The 21,812-nt window shown below is 37.9% G+C and overlaps 2 protein-coding genes and 1 non-coding gene across 3 annotated transcripts; 2 read left to right on the top strand and 1 right to left on the bottom strand.

Moving 5' to 3' along the window:
* Nucleotides 1–686: 686 nt before the first annotated feature.
* Nucleotides 687–759, top strand: Trnak-uuu (transfer RNA lysine (anticodon UUU)). The gene has a single exon. It is a non-coding gene; the product is annotated as a tRNA-Lys (tRNA).
* A 2,211-nt stretch (nt 760–2,970) lies between these two features.
* LOC139961557 (NEDD8-activating enzyme E1 regulatory subunit-like) lies at nt 2,971–14,585 on the top strand. Its single transcript, XM_071960831.1, has 14 exons — nt 2,971–3,131; nt 3,711–3,875; nt 4,298–4,400; nt 4,970–5,049; nt 5,693–5,802; nt 6,168–6,277; nt 7,083–7,145; nt 7,861–8,076; nt 8,645–8,778; nt 9,776–9,851; nt 10,315–10,441; nt 11,613–11,749; nt 12,702–12,772; nt 13,067–14,585. Exons 1-14 carry the CDS (start codon nt 3,070–3,072, stop codon nt 13,224–13,226), a joined length of 1,614 nt encoding a protein of 537 aa, XP_071816932.1. The 5' UTR covers nt 2,971–3,069; the 3' UTR covers nt 13,227–14,585.
* A 961-nt stretch (nt 14,586–15,546) lies between these two features.
* LOC139961565 (cytochrome b-c1 complex subunit Rieske, mitochondrial-like) lies at nt 15,547–21,762 on the bottom strand. Its single transcript, XM_071960844.1, has 3 exons — nt 21,414–21,762; nt 17,043–17,305; nt 15,547–16,616 (listed from the first exon to the last, which is right to left on the bottom strand). The coding sequence occupies exons 1-3, from the start codon at nt 21,622–21,624 to the stop codon at nt 16,275–16,277; spliced, it is 816 nt and encodes a 271-aa protein (XP_071816945.1). The 5' UTR covers nt 21,625–21,762; the 3' UTR covers nt 15,547–16,274.
* Nucleotides 21,763–21,812: the final 50 nt, after the last annotated feature.

Genomic DNA, 21,812 nt, shown 5'->3' on the forward strand with positions numbered 1-21,812 from the left:
CAGCCATTTCCAGCGAAAATCAAAGATACCGCCTTTTACAACTTTTTTTTTAAACTATCATTACGTGGACCGCAGTTTTAATACTTTATTAGATAGTCAATCCTTCATAACGCGGGTGTCCCTTTGCCCTTTTATCGGCCGACCACCACATACTTCTTTAATAATCCCTAATTACACACCCCCAAGCCTCCTCTGTATTATAAGCAGCTTAACTTTTCTGACATGAACTCAGTCTAACCATCCTTTATCGACGTTCTTTGATACTTGCTCATGTTATTTTAATCATCCTGCCTGAATTTGGTATCCTAAAATATGCGAAAAATATAGTATACAGGAAGGTGAAAAAAAGGTGTTTTCCGCAGAATTTTTTCAGCGGAAAGTAATCAGCGGAAAGTAACGTATGCGGAAAACAACTGAAACCGTTCACGTGTACAGACTAACACAGATTGATCGATGACATTCGATATTTGGCGGTATCATCCCTACGTGAGGAATCTTACACGTGTTGGTCTTATTGTACGCAATTATCCTGCGAAATATAATCTTCGACAAACGAACGAAAGAGAAGATTGTTTGTCCCAAGAAAGCATTAATATAAATTAAACACAAAATATAATTTTTTTCCCCCGAGATCTTTACTATATTATTAGTATATATTTTATAAAGGCTGCCCTTTTGCCGAGCAAGCCCGGTTAGCTCAGTCGGTAGAGCATCAGACTTTTAATCTGAGGGTCATGGGTTCAAGTCCCATATCGGGCGCGACAACACCTTTTGCAATTTTCGTGATCTTTCTTATCTAATTTTCTTGCGAATTTCTGTGATTTTGTTACAAATTATGCACTAATAAAGTACTGTTCCTTTTATACTAGATATTATTTTTGTACACAAATACAGGTGTCGTTACACGTTAATTAGTAGTGCAAGAAATGAAACCAGCATGTCGTATTATAATATATAATGTATAAAAAAGAAGAAGATCAATGAATAAATTTACTGTCACAAAACATTACATACATTAATAACAACATATGATTGGAGAACTTTTAGGTAATAATGTATCAAACGTTTAAGCAATATCTCTATCGATAGCTTGTGAATCTAACACATTTTATTTTCACTTACCATGCAACAACTCGGTTCGCAATATTTATATCCGTGAAATGGTCCGTAAACAGGAATTTCTATATGGGCTGGTGCGTTCACTAAAGGAGTGGCAGATTCGGACGTTATTGTATTCATCCTGGGGGGGGGGGGTCTCTTTGTAAATGTCAAGGTTGTCTTAACTTGGTGCTTTATTCCTAAAGTTTGACGCAGTAACTGTTGTTCCCTGCGACCCTTCTCTACCTTGCAAGGAAATGTGTACCGCCGTTCGAATTGAGAGAGGCTATACGCATCCGCCGCAACACCACCCCCAACCCCACCACCATCCTCTCCACACCAGCCTGATTATAACCATGAAAGTGGGCAGTTATTTCCAGGACGCACTGAGGACTAGTATATATGTCATCGATATCAAACGATGCGAAAGTTCCCGTAATAGGCAAGACTTTAAGAAATGTATTTAGTGATGCAATATGTCACACCTTCCTCAAACAACTTCTGACTTATAAAGATCATGTCGATTTCAAATAAACTTGATTATCGTCCAAGCGGTAATCTTACAACTTTAGTAAATTATATGTTTACATATACCCAAATGTAGTTTTTTCAATAGACATTCCATCAATATCAAACAATGTTAGAGTGATAGGCGAGATTTTGAACTATGCTTTTTCATTGCGTTCTTGCGAGGCTCACTGTTACCCGAGTCTGCCCTGCGCTCAGAATTGAGCTCGGGTAAAGTCTCGCAATCTTTCACGTGGGATGTGGTCGATCAGGATCGGATCTTTCAATCATTCTCCAGAGGTGAATTGAATTCGGGTAACACCCGCTGTGCGTAAATAATCACGTTCCGCCAGCTTAACGTGACCTCGGCTTCCGGTTAAGTGTTATTATCTTTCGCTAAAATTGGCTAAATTCGCAAAATTCTAGAGCCTGCTTACGATCGTCTTTAAATTAGAGGCAAAGGCTTGGTTCAGCGGTTAGAGTGTCCGCCGCCACACAATCCTTAGGTTCCAGGAACAAAATTCGACCACGAGCCACATTCTCTTGACCTATTCAAAAATCGCAGCAGTGGTGAATGTGCGGAGTCTTCTGTGGATTTGGTATTTCTGGTTTGTGAACTTGGGAAAAGGGGTTTGTTTCTGTTCTTCACTTGGTTTCGAAACATGTTTTTTTTTATTTTACGTCATGGCTGCACTGCCATATATAATAATAATGAGTAACAACTTGCTATACGGTCACAGGTCAAAGAAACGAACACAAAGTGTCATTTACCTCACGCAGCATGTGTTGGATGAAGTTTTAGCCACCGCCAAATATGATTTGGATAAATAATCTCACGCATTATTTTCTATTTTTAGCCACAAAAAAAAACTATGCCACCAAATATTGGGGGTGGGGAATATTAGATACTATCCCCCACCTAAAATATGGGGGGACATGTCCCCCCGCCCCCCCCCCCCCGTCATCGCCGCTCATGCATTGAACTATTGCTACGGCTAAAGGTGGTCCAAGTTTGACGTAAGTTGACGTATGGAACCAACACTCCAACAGTATTTTATTTCAAGGATGATAGTCAGGATTTGATAGATACAAGATACGTTTGATGCATGTGTATATACAAATGTTTACGAGTTTGAATGTATTTGTGCAATGATTAGTGGTGATATATATCTATATCAATGTAAATTAATTTTATGTATGTCAAGGAAGTCAGAATTGGCATGTATTTAGGTTTAGCTTGTTCCACAATCGTGTTTTTTGGGGGTGGGTGTGGGAGGGGGGGGGGGGGGTCCAGAATAGAAACCGTATGCTTATATTGGTTCCTCTTTCATCACATTATCATTATGTAGACAGATCACATCTCTTTGATTCATCATATTAATATGCACCCTGCAAACTTTTCCCCTGCTATCTTTTGTCAAGTTGTTACAGGCTACTTTGGCCGTGATTATTTTCCTCTTTACGATGTCTTCACATCGCGGGAGTCCAGTTGTTGACAAAGAAAAGAAATACGATCGTCAATTAAGGTATAATCATCCTCAAAAAACATGAACACCGTACTGTATTCGTTATGGATGTAGATTTAAGTTAGAACCCTAACTTAGTCGATGCTATGCGCATCCCGTTATAAGATGATACCCGTTCTGCGAGACATCTATGAAAGGGTCGACCTAGTGACGCCTACTAGTACTACTGTACTACTAGTTACACTAGTTAGACATACTAGCTGCACATGATATGCGTCGTATGACCTTAAGGAAAAACGGCAATGTTGCATTCCGTTCGGGTTGATAGTTGAAGGTGGTAATCAAAATTTGTGAGAATGTTAATTAATCAGTGCTGTAACTACTGTAATTAGGGTGCATTCATCAAACCTGTCTAGGCAAGCTCTAAATTGTTACCTATTTATAATATATTGCATACTTTTCTTCTTGCTAAATGGAGACTCAAAGTAGCACAGAAATTGTGAATATTAAAAATCTGGTCAGGGAGTCAGTTTCATCCAGGGGCCTAACTTGCTACTGGTTCTAATTCAAGATCTCTGTGACTTTAACAACGTTAGGTCAGTTATTAATTATCCAGCTCTTTCTTATCTTGTTTTTCAGGCTCTGGGGGGATCATGGACAAGCTGCTTTAGAGGGAGCCAAAATTTGCCTAATCAATGCAGGTGCTCTTGGTACAGAAATTTTGAAGAACCTGTGCCTGCCAGGAGTAGGTGCTTTCACCATAGTTGATGGGAAGAGAGTCACTGGAGAAGATGTTGGTAACAAGTAAGCAACATCAAGGACTTTCAAGTGTTCCACATTCTTTTGTGGCAAATTGAAATATTCTTGGAGTCTTTATTCACTAAGTTAACATTCCTATACCTATTGTTACTGGTGTATGCAGACTTCTAATGAAAAAATAAATAAATTAAAATTAGTCATGTTTATAATAAGTATAGTGATTATGGTTGCAAAGCCAACATTGATTGTTTTTGTGTTATTGGGAAACTGTTCTCGGCGGAGGATCGGCAGGTTCTGTCATGATGGGGGAAAATAAATAACAAGCTTACAAATGAACAGGACACAAAGTTATATCATGGTCGCCATCTTTATTGAACTGTACTGAACGCCGTACATGACACAACATTGAGATCACATTGTAACAGAAACAATTATATTATGCTTCTTTTTTTTCTTTGTAAATGCAGTTTCTTCCTGGAGAGGAGTAGTATTGGTTGTTCCAGGGGCCAGGCTGCTATGGAACTACTTACAGAAATGAACAGTGATGTTAAGGGTGACTATATTGAAGAGGTAGGCTCTATGACATCATTGAGATTCATTCACACTAAAAATTTTCAATTTCAAATACTTTTTTCCTTTCACCTCTTTCAACTGATGGAGCACACCAAATATACCTTGTAGATTTCTGAAGGTTGATTGAAGCGAGTTGGGTGGAAAAGGGTAAAATCTGGAGGTGAAGTGTTGATACTTACCAGCCTGCTGAGTAAAGTGGGGGTGGTCGGAGAAGGGGGGGGGGGGAGGATGCCAGATAACTAGTTTTTATAACACCCAAACCAAGATGTTATGGTCTAGGTCTGTTACACACAGTCACTTTGCAGCAATGCTCTCACACCTGTTTCAAAACTATCCTAAGTTCAAAGTTCAGCATGTTTTAGATATTCGATCCAGAAAATTTTCGGGAAGCTGACCGGTCTCAGTGGGCAGAGCAACAGCACTAGCGAGGAGGGGGAGGGGGAGGGTTGCCAAAGAGGAGAAACCATGTTTACAGCAGTGATTCCACATAGGCTTGATGACACCAATGGTGGCACAATCAACTTGATGCAAGTCTTAAACAGATAAGTGGTCTCATTGTCTTTCAGACGGCTGATCAGATTTTGGAGACCAATCCGCAACTCTTCAAGTCCTTTAGCATGGTAATAGCCACAGAATTACTCGAGAGGTAGGTGACACCCTTCCTTTATAAATCTTGACCACTTATGGAATAGAGCCTTTGTTTGTAGAAAATAAGCTGAACCGAAATGTGATACATGTACTCTGATACATGTAAGTATATTGGAATATTTATGAATGAAGACTCCAACATAGAACTAAAAGAGCTGTATTCTGTTTGATGAATGTTCCTGTTAATGTGTGTATTGGGGTGTTTAGAGAGGGTGTGCGCATGGAGCATCAGTAAGCTTTATCCCATCAACCCTCATTTTGCACCGAGCGATTGTATGTTACTTTAAGAAATGGTTGAATGTGTGAAGCCTATATCCCACTGTACCAGACTTCATAGCCAGAAGCTCTTATGTTGTTCAATGTACTTTTTGTTGCATCCTGTTTGCAAGGTAAGTGTTTGGGAAAACAGTGTAAGTAAATGATTAAGGAAACTTGCTCATCAGTTGATATCAGGTGCAATTATGGCTTAATCCTCTTGATGCAAGTTGAATAAGAAGGAGATTTGTGCATGGGGAGGAGGGGGGGGGCAGGGCCAAAGGCAGAGCAATTGAGGGATGTTTATAATAAAGATAAATTATGTTTAAGATTAATTTTTGCCTGTGATATGACTGTGTTTCTTTGTTTTCTGTGTTTATTCATAGAACTCTTCTTGATCTAGATAAACTACTCTGGGAGCACAATGTCCCACTCTTGGTTTGTCGAAGCTACGGCATGCTGGGATACATGAGACTAGTCATTCAAGAACATAGAGGTCAGTTATGAATAATTGGAGCCCAAATCAACAGAAACTGGCACCTCTGTTTGTACTTGTATGACCTTACTACCAAAGATATTTTGATTGGTTGGTGTGAAGCAATATAATGTAGACACATTTATGAATAAGTATTCCACTCATCTACATTGTGAAAACCTTATCAAAATATTGCCTTTTTTTTCTTCAAGAGAGATATAAGTATCAACCAAAGTATTATTTGCCAAGTGAACCAGTCATTAAATGAAAAATACCTCAGTGGGTAGTCTATTTGTAGTATCTTTGTAAATCATTTCTTACAATTTCCATGACGCTTTAAGTCCTTTGTTATTTATATTGATCTATCGTCCCCCTTTGTTTTGTAGTGGTTGAGTCCCATCCAGACAATGCATTTGAAGACCTCAGACTCGACAGACCTTTCCCCGGTCTTGTGGAGATTGCAGACAAATTTGATTTAGACAAGATGACGAAGCAGGTACGGTATGACCTCTGGGGACAAATTTGTTTTTGCATTATCGCTAGATGAGACCTAAAGTATTCACTGAAAGATTTGAGGGTCATGGACACGAGGTCTTTCTGCTTCGGAAAGTACAATGTATGATTCGTGTCACAAGGAAACACATAGCATGTTTAGTGTTCTGAGTATTGTAGCAAAGAAGAGAAAATTTAATTACACCAGTGAGTTAATGAAAAGGTACTAACCGTGTTTAGTGGTTAAACTAACATGGTGAGTATCTGGTAGTTGCACCCCCCCCCCCAAAAAAAAAGAAGGTTGCCAACTCACCACCTCAAAAAAAATGGGAAAGAAAGTTTTACTACTGCAACAATGTTTTTCAATTAAGTTCAAGTTGAATGGAAAGCAATATATTTTATAGAAACTATTTTTTCATTCTTCTTATCTATATCTGAGACACCATCTGAATGCTGAACCTTGAGCTGGAATGGAAACTTTTTCAAATTTTGTTGCATGCATGTTGGAAGACATTTTGTTGAGGTTGGTCCTGGCATATATGGACATGCTTAAAAGTTGGGTTACTGATTGACTAACAGTTTAGCTTTAGATGTTCTTGTGAATAGATGCAATCATTGAAAACCATTTCAAGTTCTACCATTTATAATTCCTGGTTCACAGGTTTCCCATTTGTTTTCTTCATCACCGGATGAAATTACTGAAGCTGTTGTAAGGTGAAGTTTGTCGTCCTCAGAGAGACCTGACCTTTGACCTGTTGTTATGTTTTTCTCCCATTTTTTTTTTATTTTCTTTATTTTTCTGCCAACAGGAACACATGCACACACCATACCTGATTCTGCTTTACAAATTCCTGTGCAAGTGGAAGGATGAGGTACGTTATAAGATCAGCCAGTTTTGTCTCGATCTCTCTCTCGATAGAAAAAAAGTTAGACAATTACGTATCAAATGATAGGAAATACCCAAAGATATTAATAAAACTTACCTTACAGTTGACCCTTAGGACAAAATTATCATCTGTGTTATGGCATATTGTTGCTAAAAAGGTAGTCTAGCTGAAATTGTTTCATTCAAATTTGAGTATTGATCAAAAGATAAGCCACCTTTTGTAAGAAAATTTGTTCATTTGTCATGACATGTTGAACCATCAGCATCCGCCCCCCCCCCCCAACCATTCCCAAGTTTGATTTCTTTAATGGGAGCCAGGCAATGGAAGCTGTTTGGTAATTTTTAACTTCTGCATTTGTTGTTGACTAGTTGCTTTTATTAAGCCATGAATTATATACATATTAACATTATTGTATACACATTTAGCCAATTAAACCAATCTGCTTGTGCTGAATCAATTGCCTGCTCCCAATTAGCAAGTTTATTTCAACTACAGACAAAATGTTGCATCGTACAACTTACATACTACGTTTCATTATATCATTTTCTAACTTCTGACGTTTATGCCTAATGTCATCATTTCTCTCCTGACTTTCGTTGAATAAAGTTGGAGAGGTTCTTATCTCTCTTTTAATGGTGAATGAGTTTGGTATGAAAATTTGATGCAGCCTTGTATGTATTTTTCTTGGTCTTCTTTTCAGCATTCAGACCAACTTCCTAAGAACTACAAAGAAAAGAACCTGTTCAAAGATACGTTACGGAGTGGAGTCTTGACGAACGAAGAGGGAGTTCCATTATTGGAAGAGAACTTTGACGAAGCAGTAACCGCTACAAACGCCGCCCTCGTGCCTTCACGTATTCCTTCGACAGTGCAAGAAATATTTAACGATCCATGTTGCTCCAACCTGACATCACAGGTTTGGCATTAGTGATTGATTGTTCGTTTGTTCGTTCCTTTGTTCCTTAGTTCGTTCATCCATTCATTTATTCATTCAAGTTTCAAGGTTATTTTCCACTTTCCATATATATATATATATATATATATATATATATACAGTAACAGCGCCAATGACTAGTTAACTCTAATTACGATGAAATAACAATTAACAATAAACAAAGTTCAAAGTATGCTATAATGGAAGTGGAGGAACCAGAAGTAAGTCGAAACTTTTCGAGTCTGGACCCTTAACAAAAAATAGAAAATTGCAAAAAACACATAAGTACAGAGAGAGTAAATAGATAAGGAAAAACAGAGAAAGGATATAAAGAGGAAGTGAAGAAAGAGATAAACAAATCCATACAAAGAGACAACCTAACAAATCAGCGTGGGTGGTTTGTACTATTATTTAAAATTCATTCATTCACGAAAAACTGCCGAGTTTGTCCGTCCGTCCGTCCGTCCGTCCGTCCGTCATTCGTTCACACATGCATTAATTTATCTAATTCTGCAGATAGGCAATCAATTATTCATATTTTCATTCTTAGAGCCACAATTTTTGGATCTTGGCCCACGCGATGAAGTTGTTTACTGAGAATGAGGGCGCCGGTACTTTACCTCTGAGGGGCAGCATACCAGACATGACAGCAGATTCAAAGAGATATATACTTCTACAAAATGTGTAAGATAAATTTGCCTTTACCATATATCTAAACTGACCCTGTTATTAATTCAAAAACATCTCTGCCATAAGCCATCAATTGGTCATCACATGATCACCATGAGGTTCATATTTTGTCAAAGTTTGACTCATTCTAAATGCCCAAACAGCTTATCAACAGAGTTCAAACAATCTGCTGTCCAAAGTTTGAGTGTAAATTAAAAACCATTTGGGTGTCAAGAATTAGTTCAGAGGCAATGGACAATGCCTGGCTGACCATTGTTCTTCTGAGCTGCTATTATATAATGCTATAAATATCATCATGCAGCCGTAGTTTAGTATAAATTTCAGCTCATGAAAGGCAAGCTTGGCCACACAGTTTGGGAGAGCCTAAGCTAGAGATCATAGCCAAAGGTGTCTAGTTGGGACCCCAAACAATATGTTATCAGACCCCCTGTTTGAAGTCTTCGTTTGTCCTCAAGTATTTTACAAAAGTGAGAATGCATTTATATTCTTTAAATATATATTTTCCATTCTAAAGATGCATTTCACTTTTGTATCAGATTTAGTTTGGAGAGGAAAAGGGTAATCCTGTGTCAGTTTGTTTTGCTTAAAGGGTGTGAAGACTTGCGCAAAAAGAAACGTCTTATGCCAGTAATTTGACCTAGTTTCGAATGAGGTGTAACAGAAGTGTTAAACACCACCATCGATCCCAGAAATTATATACACACACAGCTTGCTACCGTCGGTAATTAGACACTAGTGTACAGTCAGTACATTCAGCTGCGGTCAAAACCCACAGCACAGTATACAAACGATACAGCGATGGACATCTCAGGTCCAGCTAAAGATAACAATGTATCACGTTTCATTACTGTCTGCATTTTGTAGCGACACAAACAAAACATCACTTGCAAGCAACAGCAAGTTAACTTTTTCAAATGGCCCCACACGGTTTGGGGCGAGTCTTCAATGCCTTTAAACTAAGCTTGATGTTTTTTCTGTTCCATGCATTCAGGTACTTAGACCAAGCTAGACAAGATTCTGCAACAGTCTCTGGATATGTCCAGCAGTTATTAACGTCTCTCGGAAAGGTAAATCTATTTTGTGACAAGTCGTCTCTTGACATATACACCACCACACTATTAAAACCTGCCCCTTAATCCCAAGTTTCTATTAGATAACTTTCATGAAGAATTGACACAGCTTGGAGTGCCCAGTCAATGCAAAAAATGATACGCATCAATAACGTTGAATTTATTTTTGAAGTCTGAATATATCGGGAAGCATTTTAGGAAATTCCCACTCAGCGTTCTGGAATTTTTCGCAACTTTTCTGGATATTAAATAGAGCTTACTGTCCCTGATGTGTGCTTGTTGCGGGTCCTGTAGGTAGTAAGAAATATTACTTTAAGGGATATCATATAAAACCTATATTGAGATAATGTTTAGTGCAAAATGCTCAACATTTTGGAAATTAAAAAACTTTAAACAAAGAAATTTTATTAGAAATGAATATAATATCAAGTCAATGTATATCTCTGTTTATCTCCCACAGCCAACAGACAGCATATCTGAAACAGACATAAGAATGTTTTGCAAAAACGCAAGTTTCTTACAGATCCTTCGGTGCCGCTCGTTAGCAGACGAACACAATAACGATAAAGCTAAAGTCTCTGACATTGGTAAGTTAACCTTGTCAGGATAAATGGATTCTTAAATGACAGCAAAATATCTCCTACCTTCAGATATGTTTCAATGGAAAACATTTTTTGTCAGTTCTTTCTGAATAGATGTTTAACAGATTGAAAGTATCAATTACTTTTGCAAAAGAACCAACAATTTTATGTTTAGAACTACCAGGAATCCCATAGCAGATGTACCTAGCCTATTCACTTTACCCCTACCATGAACGAACTCCACTGGCTCCCGATACGTGAACGAATCAACTACAAACTACTTCTGATGTTGTTCAAATGGGTACTTCGCTCTAATTCATTGCTGATGTTACTCATCCCTAGAGTAAAAACCCGGACTTAAGGCTTGAGAACGTTAGCATCCAGTGCACCGTGCCTGTGGAACTCACTTCTAGAACATGTAAAACTGTGCAATACTGTGAACGGTTTCAAATCAGCTCTCAAAACGTATCTTTTCACCAAAACATATATGTTTATTATTGTTATTATCATTATGTGAAGCGCTACAAGAATTATTTCATAGTTTGTTTGGCGCTATATAAAAATTATGTATTATTATGAATTGATAATGATTATTATTCTGTGTGTAAAGAATTAGGGTTAATTGCTAGCTAACTGCACATCTGTTTTGAATGAAAGGAACAGAGTAAAAGAGGTAAATATGGATCATTGCAATAATAACCGCAGTGACTCTAGTGGGAAGTATAATATGGTAACAAAAACAACCAACTTCTTTAATAGTGTGTGTTGATGTTGCTTAGCTTGAAAACTGTAGAAGTATGTTTTGGGGAGAGAAAGGGAAAGCAACAGGCAATGAAAATGGACACCAATTTTTAATACGAAGTGCATTTCCTTAAAGGTTATTTCAAATGTATACCAAGTTGCGACAGTTGTACTCCATCCACTAAACTTACTTTGGCCAAAATTTGTCTTGCACACATGCTCTTTGCCCGTGTTGTTGATCCAAATTGCAAGGATTTTGCACTAGGTTCCTCAATGATACCCTCCCTCGCCTAAAACCTTCATGTACAAATTAAAAATGAAACTATAACACTCTCTTTTGAAAGTCCATTAATAATGATTTAATATTTGATTTTTAATCTTAAACCAGAGATTTGATATTTATTTAATCCCATCAAATCTTTAATTTCTCATACAGGTATGAACCTTGAGAATCCCGATAGTGAAATGGCAATTTATGTATTACTGAGGGCAGTAGATAAGTTTCACAGTCAGTACAACCGTTTCCCTGGAGAGTATGACAACGAAAGAGAGGCCGACGTACATAAGCTAACAGTGAGTTCAAACACTCGGTTTCATTCCAACTTTCATGCTTTGATGTCTGTGTACTGAAACGAAAAAAATTCAGAAAGAAAATAGACAAAAAAAACCTGTTAACACTCTGCTTATCTTCCCCAAAAAGCTTGTTGAGGTAAGTGTGTAAAAAATAAAGGAATTGACGTTCTGATCCTAGTAGGATCTTCAGAGGCAGACAAAATATAAAAGAGCGGGCACAGATTAAAGGGAGTGAAGACTCGCGCTCAAAGAAACGTCTCATATCGGTAATCTGACCTAGTTTTGAATGAGGTGTAACAGAAGTTTTAGACACCACCATCGATCCCAGAAAATATACACACAGCTTGCTACCGTCGGTAATTGGACATTAGTGTACAGTCGATACATACAGCTACCGTCATTACCCACAAAACAGTGTACATAGCAGCGATGGACATCTCAGGTCCAGATAAAAGATAACAAGGTATCACGTTTCATTACTGTGCTGCCTGCATTTTGTAGCGACAAGCAAAAACTTCACTTGCAAGCAATGGAAAGTTAACTTTTTTCAGAGGGCGGCACACGGTTTGGGGCGAGTCTTCAATGCCTTTAAATAGATAGTTTAGACGGACTTGGGGAGATGGAGACTTCAGGGGGTAAAGAGGCTGGGAGCATTGTTATAACATACAATGTACGGTATTACACTTCAAAGGATAATGCTACTCAAAAACAAAATATATCTTTTTCAAATTCAATGTTTTGACATATTTTTATCAGAAAAATCCATTGCCTTGCTGGTTTGATAAAGTTGGTTATGTGCTGTATTTGGAAAACAAGCCATTATGATTAATTAGCTCGTTTGTTTAAAGGTGAACTTAGCTGCTTGTAGTTGATATTGATAGTCTATAACATATCCAAACTATAGTTAAATAAACTTTCTTCTTGTTTTCTGTTTTGTTTTTCTCTGTTGTAGAGTTGCGTCTCTAACATTATCCACGACTGGGGATTGCACACAACCATCAAAGAAGAGCTGGTCCAAGAAATGTAAGATCTTATTCAAAAGTAGGCTCCTACTTCTCATCCAGTCCAATAGAACATGGAAGTCAAGATTAATTCGTAATGGGATGTATCATTCCAGAACGCTCTTCTGTTTCGCTTATTACTCTGTAAAGTTTATTCAAAAGTAAAAGCTTATACAAATAAATGTAAGGCCTCACAGACTTCTATGCAATCCAATTGTAAAATGAACCAGTATTTTGTTTGTTTAGTTTGCCAGTCAAGGTTTACTTTCATATTTAACTTACGCATCTGCATTCTTTTTTTCTAACGATATTTCAGGTGTCGGTACGGAGCGGCCGAACTCCACTCTGTGGCTGCCTTTCTCGGAGGCTGTGCTGCTCAAGAGGTCATCAAGGTCGTCACAAACCAGTTTGTTCCTTTCAACAACACCTTCATATACAACGCTGCCACAGGAGCCTCGGCTACCTATCAGCTTTGAGTTTACTGGCCCCCCTTAACCCCGAGAGGGTCACGTGAAGTCAAAACATTGCCTATAGATAGAGGACTGCAGTTCTGCTGGCTTTGATGTATGCGGCACAATTATCAAAATATTTATAGTTTATTGAGTTTAGTGCAGTAGACATTTTTTTTGTAGGACGATGAACATTCTGTGCAATTACATCAACTTTGAAGTTTTCACTTACTTGGATGAAGGCCATGGATCTAACGCGCTGGCGACATCTTATTTGATGTTGTCCTGAAGTGAAACTTGATCATACAGAATGTATATATCATGTTTCACCTTCGTGAGATGTAAGGATAGACATCAAAAATGAAATGGAAAAACATTGGCTTCTAAAGCTTCGAGGAGTTGGACGAATATTCAGTAAGTTAGTGTATGAGGGTCCATCAGGTTATAAAGGATATACAGCAAAGCATGATACAATCAACAGTTTGTGGTGCCCTGAGAGTGGGTGGTGGGGAGGGGGTGGGTGGGGGAGGAGAAGAGGGTCATGGGCATGTGGAATTTCCCAAAACATGTATACTCTTAATCCTCTATAGTGTGGACTAAAGCCAACATGTTTCCCCCCATTTTTGCTCCGAGAGTACAAGTGTGTAGCATTTTTGACTCGCCATCAAATTGTTTTCCCGTCGATAAGTTTTACTTTTGTTCTGAAGCAATCACTGTTTGGTAACCTTTGCAACTCTGATTTCTGTGCATTATGATCATGAAAAGAATATAATTTTCGATGAGAATTATAGCCGCCATTATCAGTACTCAATGTGATAGGGATGGTTGCACTGAAAACCTCCCACAAATCGAATTAGTCGACTTTCTGTTGGGAAGTATGGTATTTTAAAGTGTTTCTTTATATGCCCAACTGAATACTTTGAGTAAGTCTGAATATATCACTGATCCACTACTGGTTGCAAATGTATTATTTTACTTTATTCATTTTCTTACTGTTATTAAGTGTGGTATTTGCATTGCTAAAATTATAGTTTCGGACATCACCTACCACTGGAATTTGATGTCAGTAAACATATTTCTATATAACAAAGAAGAATAACAGAGTGAAACTAAGATAAGGGATAAAGTTAACTAGTGGAGCCATTAAACACATTCAATGTGAAAAAATGACAGCCCCCACCCCTATGAGAATCAGGGTATCTCCCAAATGGAACAAGACTTTCTTAGGAGTGGGAGGGGGGAGGGGAAGATAGGGGATAAAGATGATGGTTGGATATGCTTTTCGGTCAATGATCAAAGATCTTGCTAGTCATAATGTGGGGGTTTTGTTGTCATAGTAAAGTCAGGTATGTCTCAAACAGTGTAATAAAATGAAACGGTAGAGAATTTTGAGTCGTCTATTTCTTGGTCAAAAAAATTAACCTTATAATTAGCATTAAGCATGTAGTTTTTTTTTTTTTAAAAGACCTACTTAAAAAGATTTTGAGTCTACTTTAGGAATGCAAATGCTTGCACTAAATCTTTGTAATAACCTACAATTTTGTGACTTTATATCATGGGATTATTTCAAACTCGCATCAATTGAAAAATGACCAGACAAGTTGACAGTTCAAGAATCCTACCAAAACATATAGGGGTGTCTTACTAGGTAGCCCAAGGGCTAAATCCAACCTGTGAAAAAATTTCAAACCTACCCTTGAAATAGACCTACAATTTTGCAATAATCAAATATGCAGGGCAGTAGTTAGTCAGCACCCTACCAAGAAAATTGCTCATTTAAGGTGTACAAAGCGTTAAGCTCTCTCTGGTCTCGCTGGCTAATGACTCTCTTTGGCCCTCATATTCAATTCACTCAGAACCCATAATGTATACCACTTCCAGTTCCCCGTTCTGTATTAACTCAACACAACGTACACAGGGGCACATTAAATTGAATCATAAGAATTCTAATTGGCATTAGGCTCCTTGGTATGAATGAGATAATCAAACAAGTAAACCTTGCTCTTCTTTGCATATTAATAACAGGCCAGAATTGGACTTGGGGAAACACATTATTCCTTTTGTTAGGTACCAGCATCCAAAATCACTGTCATGCAGCTATATATTCAAACTGCATTTAATGTGCCAATTAAGTTTCTCAGATTTATTTAAAAATGGGGAGAGGGGGGGGGGGGGGGCAAATGTGATGCTATCTTCAACATTTTTTAAGACTGAAATTGTCAATTTTGTCAAATTTTTCGGTTTGGAGTACTAAATGACAATTATACACTGATGTAATGTAATGAACCTGTGAAGAAAGTGAATGAGTGTACATTAACTAACACAAAAAACAGACGCACAAGAAAGATTATTATAACTCAACACTTCAAAATATTTCTTTCCATAAAATGATACAGTACATAAGTTTGCCACACATAGACATCTCTTTATTTTCATACAAATATGAACAAAACTAGCATACTGTGAAATTGATCTAAAATCTGTTATAAGCAAGGTTGTAGTCTTGTTCAATACTTTGGAAAGTCAATTTTACATTAAAATTTTTTCCACGTAGAAAATTGGAACAGTCTAATGGTATTCAACAAGTTAAAATTTAGCATGTCTTAAAGTGATATATTTCTAAATTGTTGTTTGTTCTATAAACTTTCATCACACACCGCTAGTATTAACTGTTAGGCCAGACAAAACACTGCAAAGAATATGTAACAATTTTGAAACATGACAGAATGATGTTGGAGACTTAACAATATTGTAACAAGTTGTAATGGATGAAAGAAACACAAGAATCAAGAGATCTGGATATTCTCTGCAGCTTCGTTTGATGTTCAGAAAAGCTTACAGAATTCAATCTCTGATTAATAGATGTTAAAATGAAGAGAGTTGACAGGATTTTTCCATGTCGCTTCATCAATTTTTATTGGAACAATAATCAACAATATTAAATAACGTCATTCATGTTAATTAACATTCCAAGAGCAAAACCTGCATGGCAAACATAGTAACATGTCCAAAATCTCAATTCTTCAACTGTCCTTTGTATCACTCCCTTTAATAATAGTTCTCATTTTTTGGGGGTTATCCAACAATCATCAGATCATCAGTGGTAAATTCATATGTTGGAACTTCTAAATTTAAAGGGGCTGGTCCTTTTCGGATCCTACCGGAGGCATCGTAATGAGATCCATGACAAGGACAGAAGTAGCCGCCGTATTCGCCGGCGTTGGCTATGGGGACGCATCCTAAATGTGTGCACACGCCGATGAGCACTAGCCACTCGGGTTTCTGAACTCTCTCGTGATCGGCCTGGGGGTCCCGCAGGCTGGTGACATCGACACAGGCCACGTCGTCGATCTCTTCTGAGGTTCGATGCCTGACAAACAGGGGCTTGCCTCTCCACTTGAATGTCATATTCTTGCCCTGTCAAGAAGAAATCATTGTCAACACAATGTTAGCAATGTAATCTTAAGCAGTAGCAAAGCATTTGTAATATGGTTGTCTTTAACCCTTGCAACCCCCCCCCCCCATCGTTAAACTCACCCCAGTTCAAGAGTTCTCATAAAGTGGGGCAGATGTTGTTAAACAAATATGTGTCCATCATACCAAAGGCTGCCTATATCTGTCTGTGCATGCCAAGAATATCACCACAAAACACAGCATGGATAAACAAAAATCATTGTAGTACACCTAAAAACATAACATAACAATATATAAGAACTGAAAATTGATCACTTTTAATTATCATATCAAAAACAATTATGTGATCATCATCATTTTTCAGTTTATAAGCAAATACTTGATTTCCCTTTGCTGACTTGATATATAGTTTGGAATAGGATGTAGTACCTCGGGTATATCTGACAGCTTGATTTCAATCTTTGCCATAGCGAGCACATCCGCGGAAGCGGCCATCGTGGATATAAACTCTGTCACAATGTTCTTGGCTGCATAGGCTGCCGCCACCGAGCCTCCGCCGACTAACATGTAAGTGAACGCCTTGCGATCGACGGATCGTGACTCTGAGGGTTGGTTTGCTGCTGTTTCACGTCTATATTCGTCAAAGTCTGGAAATTGGATGTCTGTGTGAGCATAGCGAACTTGGCTAGGACCTGAGTGAGGAATACAAATTGAAAAGTTAGATTATGGTTTGAAAACCTTCACTAGTTCACTAAACAAGGAAATTTGTGGACATGCTATAGGGAGGAGGACCGAGGACATAATGCAATTCATGCATGAAAATGTAATGTTTGTTGTGTAATGTTTGTGGTTAACAAGCAACACCAAAGGCAACTGTGCGGTTCCATTTTCCAGAACGTCAGTTAGATACTTCCACCAAGACTGGAGTACAACTGCAAGGCTAGACAATTGAAGCAAGTTTGTAATTTATTAACGTACTGGTGGTACTACCGACTGGTACAGTACTAGTAGTATAGTGAAGGCTTCGTAATCGACGCACCCCTTTATTTGACACACCTCTAAAACTTCCTAAATATCACAGTGGCAACCATACTGCAGGCAACCAAACCACTTTTGCACCTAAGTAGTGAGACGTTTTTCACGAGATGAATCCATTTCAGGTATGTGCAGATGAAAGTTTGGTTCATTTTAAAGCTTTTTACACTCTCTCCCCAATGTTGCAAGTATTTTTCGCTTTTGGAAATCTTACTCTCTAAAAATAACAAATTTTCTTGAGATGACGCCACTACTCTGCAACAATGATCCGTCTGCTACATCTAGGCATGCACAGAGAACAGTTAGTACACGGCATGGTATTTCTGGTTCCAGTGCCACTCCGAATTTCCGCCATAGGTACATACTGCCATACCATTCCACCATAGGTTTCGATAATTTTCGCCATGGCAAAAAGGCTCAAAACCTATGGCGGAACGGTACATTTTAGGAATGGATTTTACATTCATAATTTCGTAGGAGTCGATACACTGTCTTCAAATATATAATATAGTTGGTTAAATAAATCGAATAAATTTAGGTTGATTGTTTATTAAAAAAAAAAGGATTCTGATTGTTGATTTAAATGACAGATTTTCCGCCATACAAAAGTGCTTTACCGCCATCAGATAAAACGGCGGAATGGCACTTTTGCTATGGCGAAAGAGCACATTTTCTATGGCGGAATGAACCGATGGCGGAATGACACCGCCCCCTTATTTCTCAGGTACTACACATCTGAAAATTGCATATAGGTGAGTGTTTTGCGGATTTCTTAATAGATGTCGTTCATCAAATCCTTAAGCGTCAATTAAGGATTTAATCAACGATGTCTATCAAGGAAATATCCAAATCACTCACTCAACTGTACGCATTTGTCATATACATGTGTAGTTCCTCAGAAATATAATGAACTCAAACTTTTTATTGTTCTGTGCCTACGCAACATACCATTGAGTAGAATTTGACCACAAAATGACCACGAAATTGACACATTCGGTGTTAAGCTAACTGTGTAAGTATGCATCCATTGACTTTGGATGTTGTTTGCTATGCTCTGAGTCTTCTAAGTTCAGACAGGTCAGGTCCCAGAGAGAAGTGGTATCATGCTGAGGTAATTTTTGTTTTATTTAGGGAGTAAGATTTCCAAATGCCAAAAATAGTGCAAAACTGAGGGGAGGGTGTTAAAAGCTTAAAAAAACACAACTTGATCAACTGAAAATGGATTCAAACTCATGAAATATGTAACTCTGATTTGCTGCAAAATGTTAAGTTGCCAGAAATATTTGAAGTTGCGTCAATTACGATGGTGCTTCAATTATGAAGCCTTACTGTTAGTAGCATGGTGGGCTCATAATTGACGCACTTAAGGATTGGATTGACGATGTCTGTCAACATAAAATCAAAATCACTTAACTGCATGCACTTTTCATATGTGTAGTTCCTTAGAAATGTAATGATCTCAAAATATTTATTGTTCTGTGCCTATGCAACGCACAATTGAGAAGAATTTGACCACAAAATGTCTGCTGTGTCAAGTTCTTTCATACCCCTAAATTGACACATTCGCAACCCTTTTTAATTACGGTCGCTATGGTCGCATTGGCGACCACAATTCTCGGCTGGCGATGAGAATTTCTGGAAAAATTAATGCTAGTCGCCAGACCTATAATACTGTGGCGATCAGTTTTTGCAACTGAAAATTTCACCATGATGAATTTAAATTGTCACGAAACTGTTCAAAATTTTAAAATGACAAGTTAGAGTAGCAATATTATGTGATAAAATGAAAAGAGATTTAATCTGTGTTTCAATCTTTAAAAAGTTTAACTTACAAAACTGTCGATATTATGAAACAAACTACGTTCGGCAAAGCCCCGTTTCAAGACTGCCTAACAATGAACAGCGTGCACTATACGTACATCAGTTTACAACTGCAGTGTTTAACCCTGGTAGGCTACATGTGCAGCAAATTTTACCAGGTACCTTGTCAAGCAAGTTGCAACCCCCTGTCTAACACCTGTTTGTTAACATTTTTGGCACGTTTCCAAAAAACTTTTCATGGAGTAAACTATTTTGGCTCCGCTCTAGAATTAATTAGGTCAGTCAGTAAAGGATCGGTAAAGTTATGCGAAATATTATCTTAGACGTTTAAGAAAAGTAGGTAAATATCCCCGTAACATGAAGGTAAGTAAAACACACCTCAAGCCAACCGACTCCTCCGCATGAACAAAACATTCTATTCCCCATGATACACGAGGCACAGTCTATACCATACAGACATAGCACGATATCATGGCCCCGATAGCTACGGTATGGTCATATTTATAAAAGTAAACCTTGCAATTCCATATTTTAGGCCACTTGGCATGATTAACTAAATGCTAAATATTGTTTCCATGTCCTTGTAGAGAACGTCAACTTCGTAAAATACAATTTATAGTTGTTTTTGTTGTTACGTGAGATCCGTAACCGACGAAGTGGTTAGGCTATTTACTATACACTTAACTGTGGTAGGATAATAATTTTTCCTTTTTTGGTGGAAATTCTAGAAATACTTTCTTTTTCCCCCGCTTAACACCAGATGTGGTCTTATGGTTAATTCATAAATGGGTGTACTAGAGCCTTGTTTACATGACATTTGTTGCATTTAGCACGATATGCCAGTTTCGCGTGAATTTTTCGAAAGTATTTTGCTCGATCTTTCGTAAAATTTGAAAGGTGTACCAAGTTACTTTTCGTACACAATTGGTAATTTCTCTACTGATTTTCAGAGTTTTGTTCTCTATACAGTGAATGTTGGTAAAGGACGGGTTTTAACGAAGTTCAAAAGTCAGTAAATGAAGTTGATAAACTTGATTTCTTTTCAACTTTCTTAACCATGGAATGCTTGAATAACATTTACACATAAAACGGAGAAAGGATAATTGCATTTTTTCCCCACATTTATATCAAATTTCTTTCACAAGAAGTTATCGTCATTTGTTCAATCCTCCAAAAATATCGTCTTGAAAAAAAATTATCGCGATAATAATAATTTTCGATACATCGCCCAACCCTATTATCCTATACGTCTTTATACGATTCTGTGCGTGTACACATGTACAGTCTAGTGCTACTCGATGTTGAGCCAAGGCCTAGTGTTTTTTGTACAAATATTTAGCATATCAAAGTGGCGATCACATTTTCATTCTGGGCGACCAGAATTTGGGAAAAATTTAGATCTAGTCGCCACAGGATTTTCCTCCTGGCGACCTCATTCACTGGGGAATTAAAAAGGGTTGCACATTCGTCAATAAGCTAACCGTAGTGTAGGCCTAAGTATACATCCATTGACTTTGGATGCTGTTTGCTATGCTCTGAACCTCTAAGCTCAGACAGGTCAGGTCCCAGAGAGTAGTGGTATCATATTGAAGTAATTTTGGTTATTTTTTTGGAGTAAGATTTCCAAATGTCAAATAAACGTGTAAAACTGGGGGGAGGGAGTTAAAAGCTTAAAAAATACCACAATTTGGTCAGCAAATAGCTGAAATGAATTCAAGCTCATGAAATATGTAATTCTGCTTGACTGCAAAAAGTTTAGGTGGCCTACTGTATCATTGCTAGTAATAACTGAAGGTGCGTCAATTACGGGGGTGCGTCAATTATGAAGCCTTTACTATACTACACTAGCCTAGGCCCTAACTAGTTTACAACACATGCAGGTCACCTTGAAATCCTGAGATTTCAATTTTAATCGTTTATGAACTATATATTTATTAAGTATACCTTGGACGCCTGAAGTTGCTCTTAAGAAGCACGACTTTGGGGCTATTGAACTAAGGCTCTGCTGTGTATGCCAAAATTCTGGTCTGTCTGGCAAGACAGGTTTTGGTGCGGATGCTACTGCCACAACTGCAGGCCGTAGTTGAGATGCAACTATTTGTGCTGTAGCGCTTATATGTGGAGATGATACTCCAAGCCTCGCTGCGGCTAACATTTTAAGGAGATTTCCGAAGCCGAATATCAGAACGTAACACCACAAATACCAGTCAGTGTCTTCCTAATCACAATCGGTAGCTCAAAGTTGCTAGACCTACTGACACTGTACATGCACTATCTGTCTTCGGTAGTGGGTTAGGCCTGTGAACGTAAACCCTTTTGCATGATAGGTTGTGTTCTTTCACG

The sequence above is a fragment of the Apostichopus japonicus genome, chromosome 3 (assembly GCF_037975245.1).
Source record: "Apostichopus japonicus isolate 1M-3 chromosome 3, ASM3797524v1, whole genome shotgun sequence".
NCBI lineage: Eukaryota > Metazoa > Echinodermata > Holothuroidea > Aspidochirotida > Stichopodidae > Apostichopus > Apostichopus japonicus.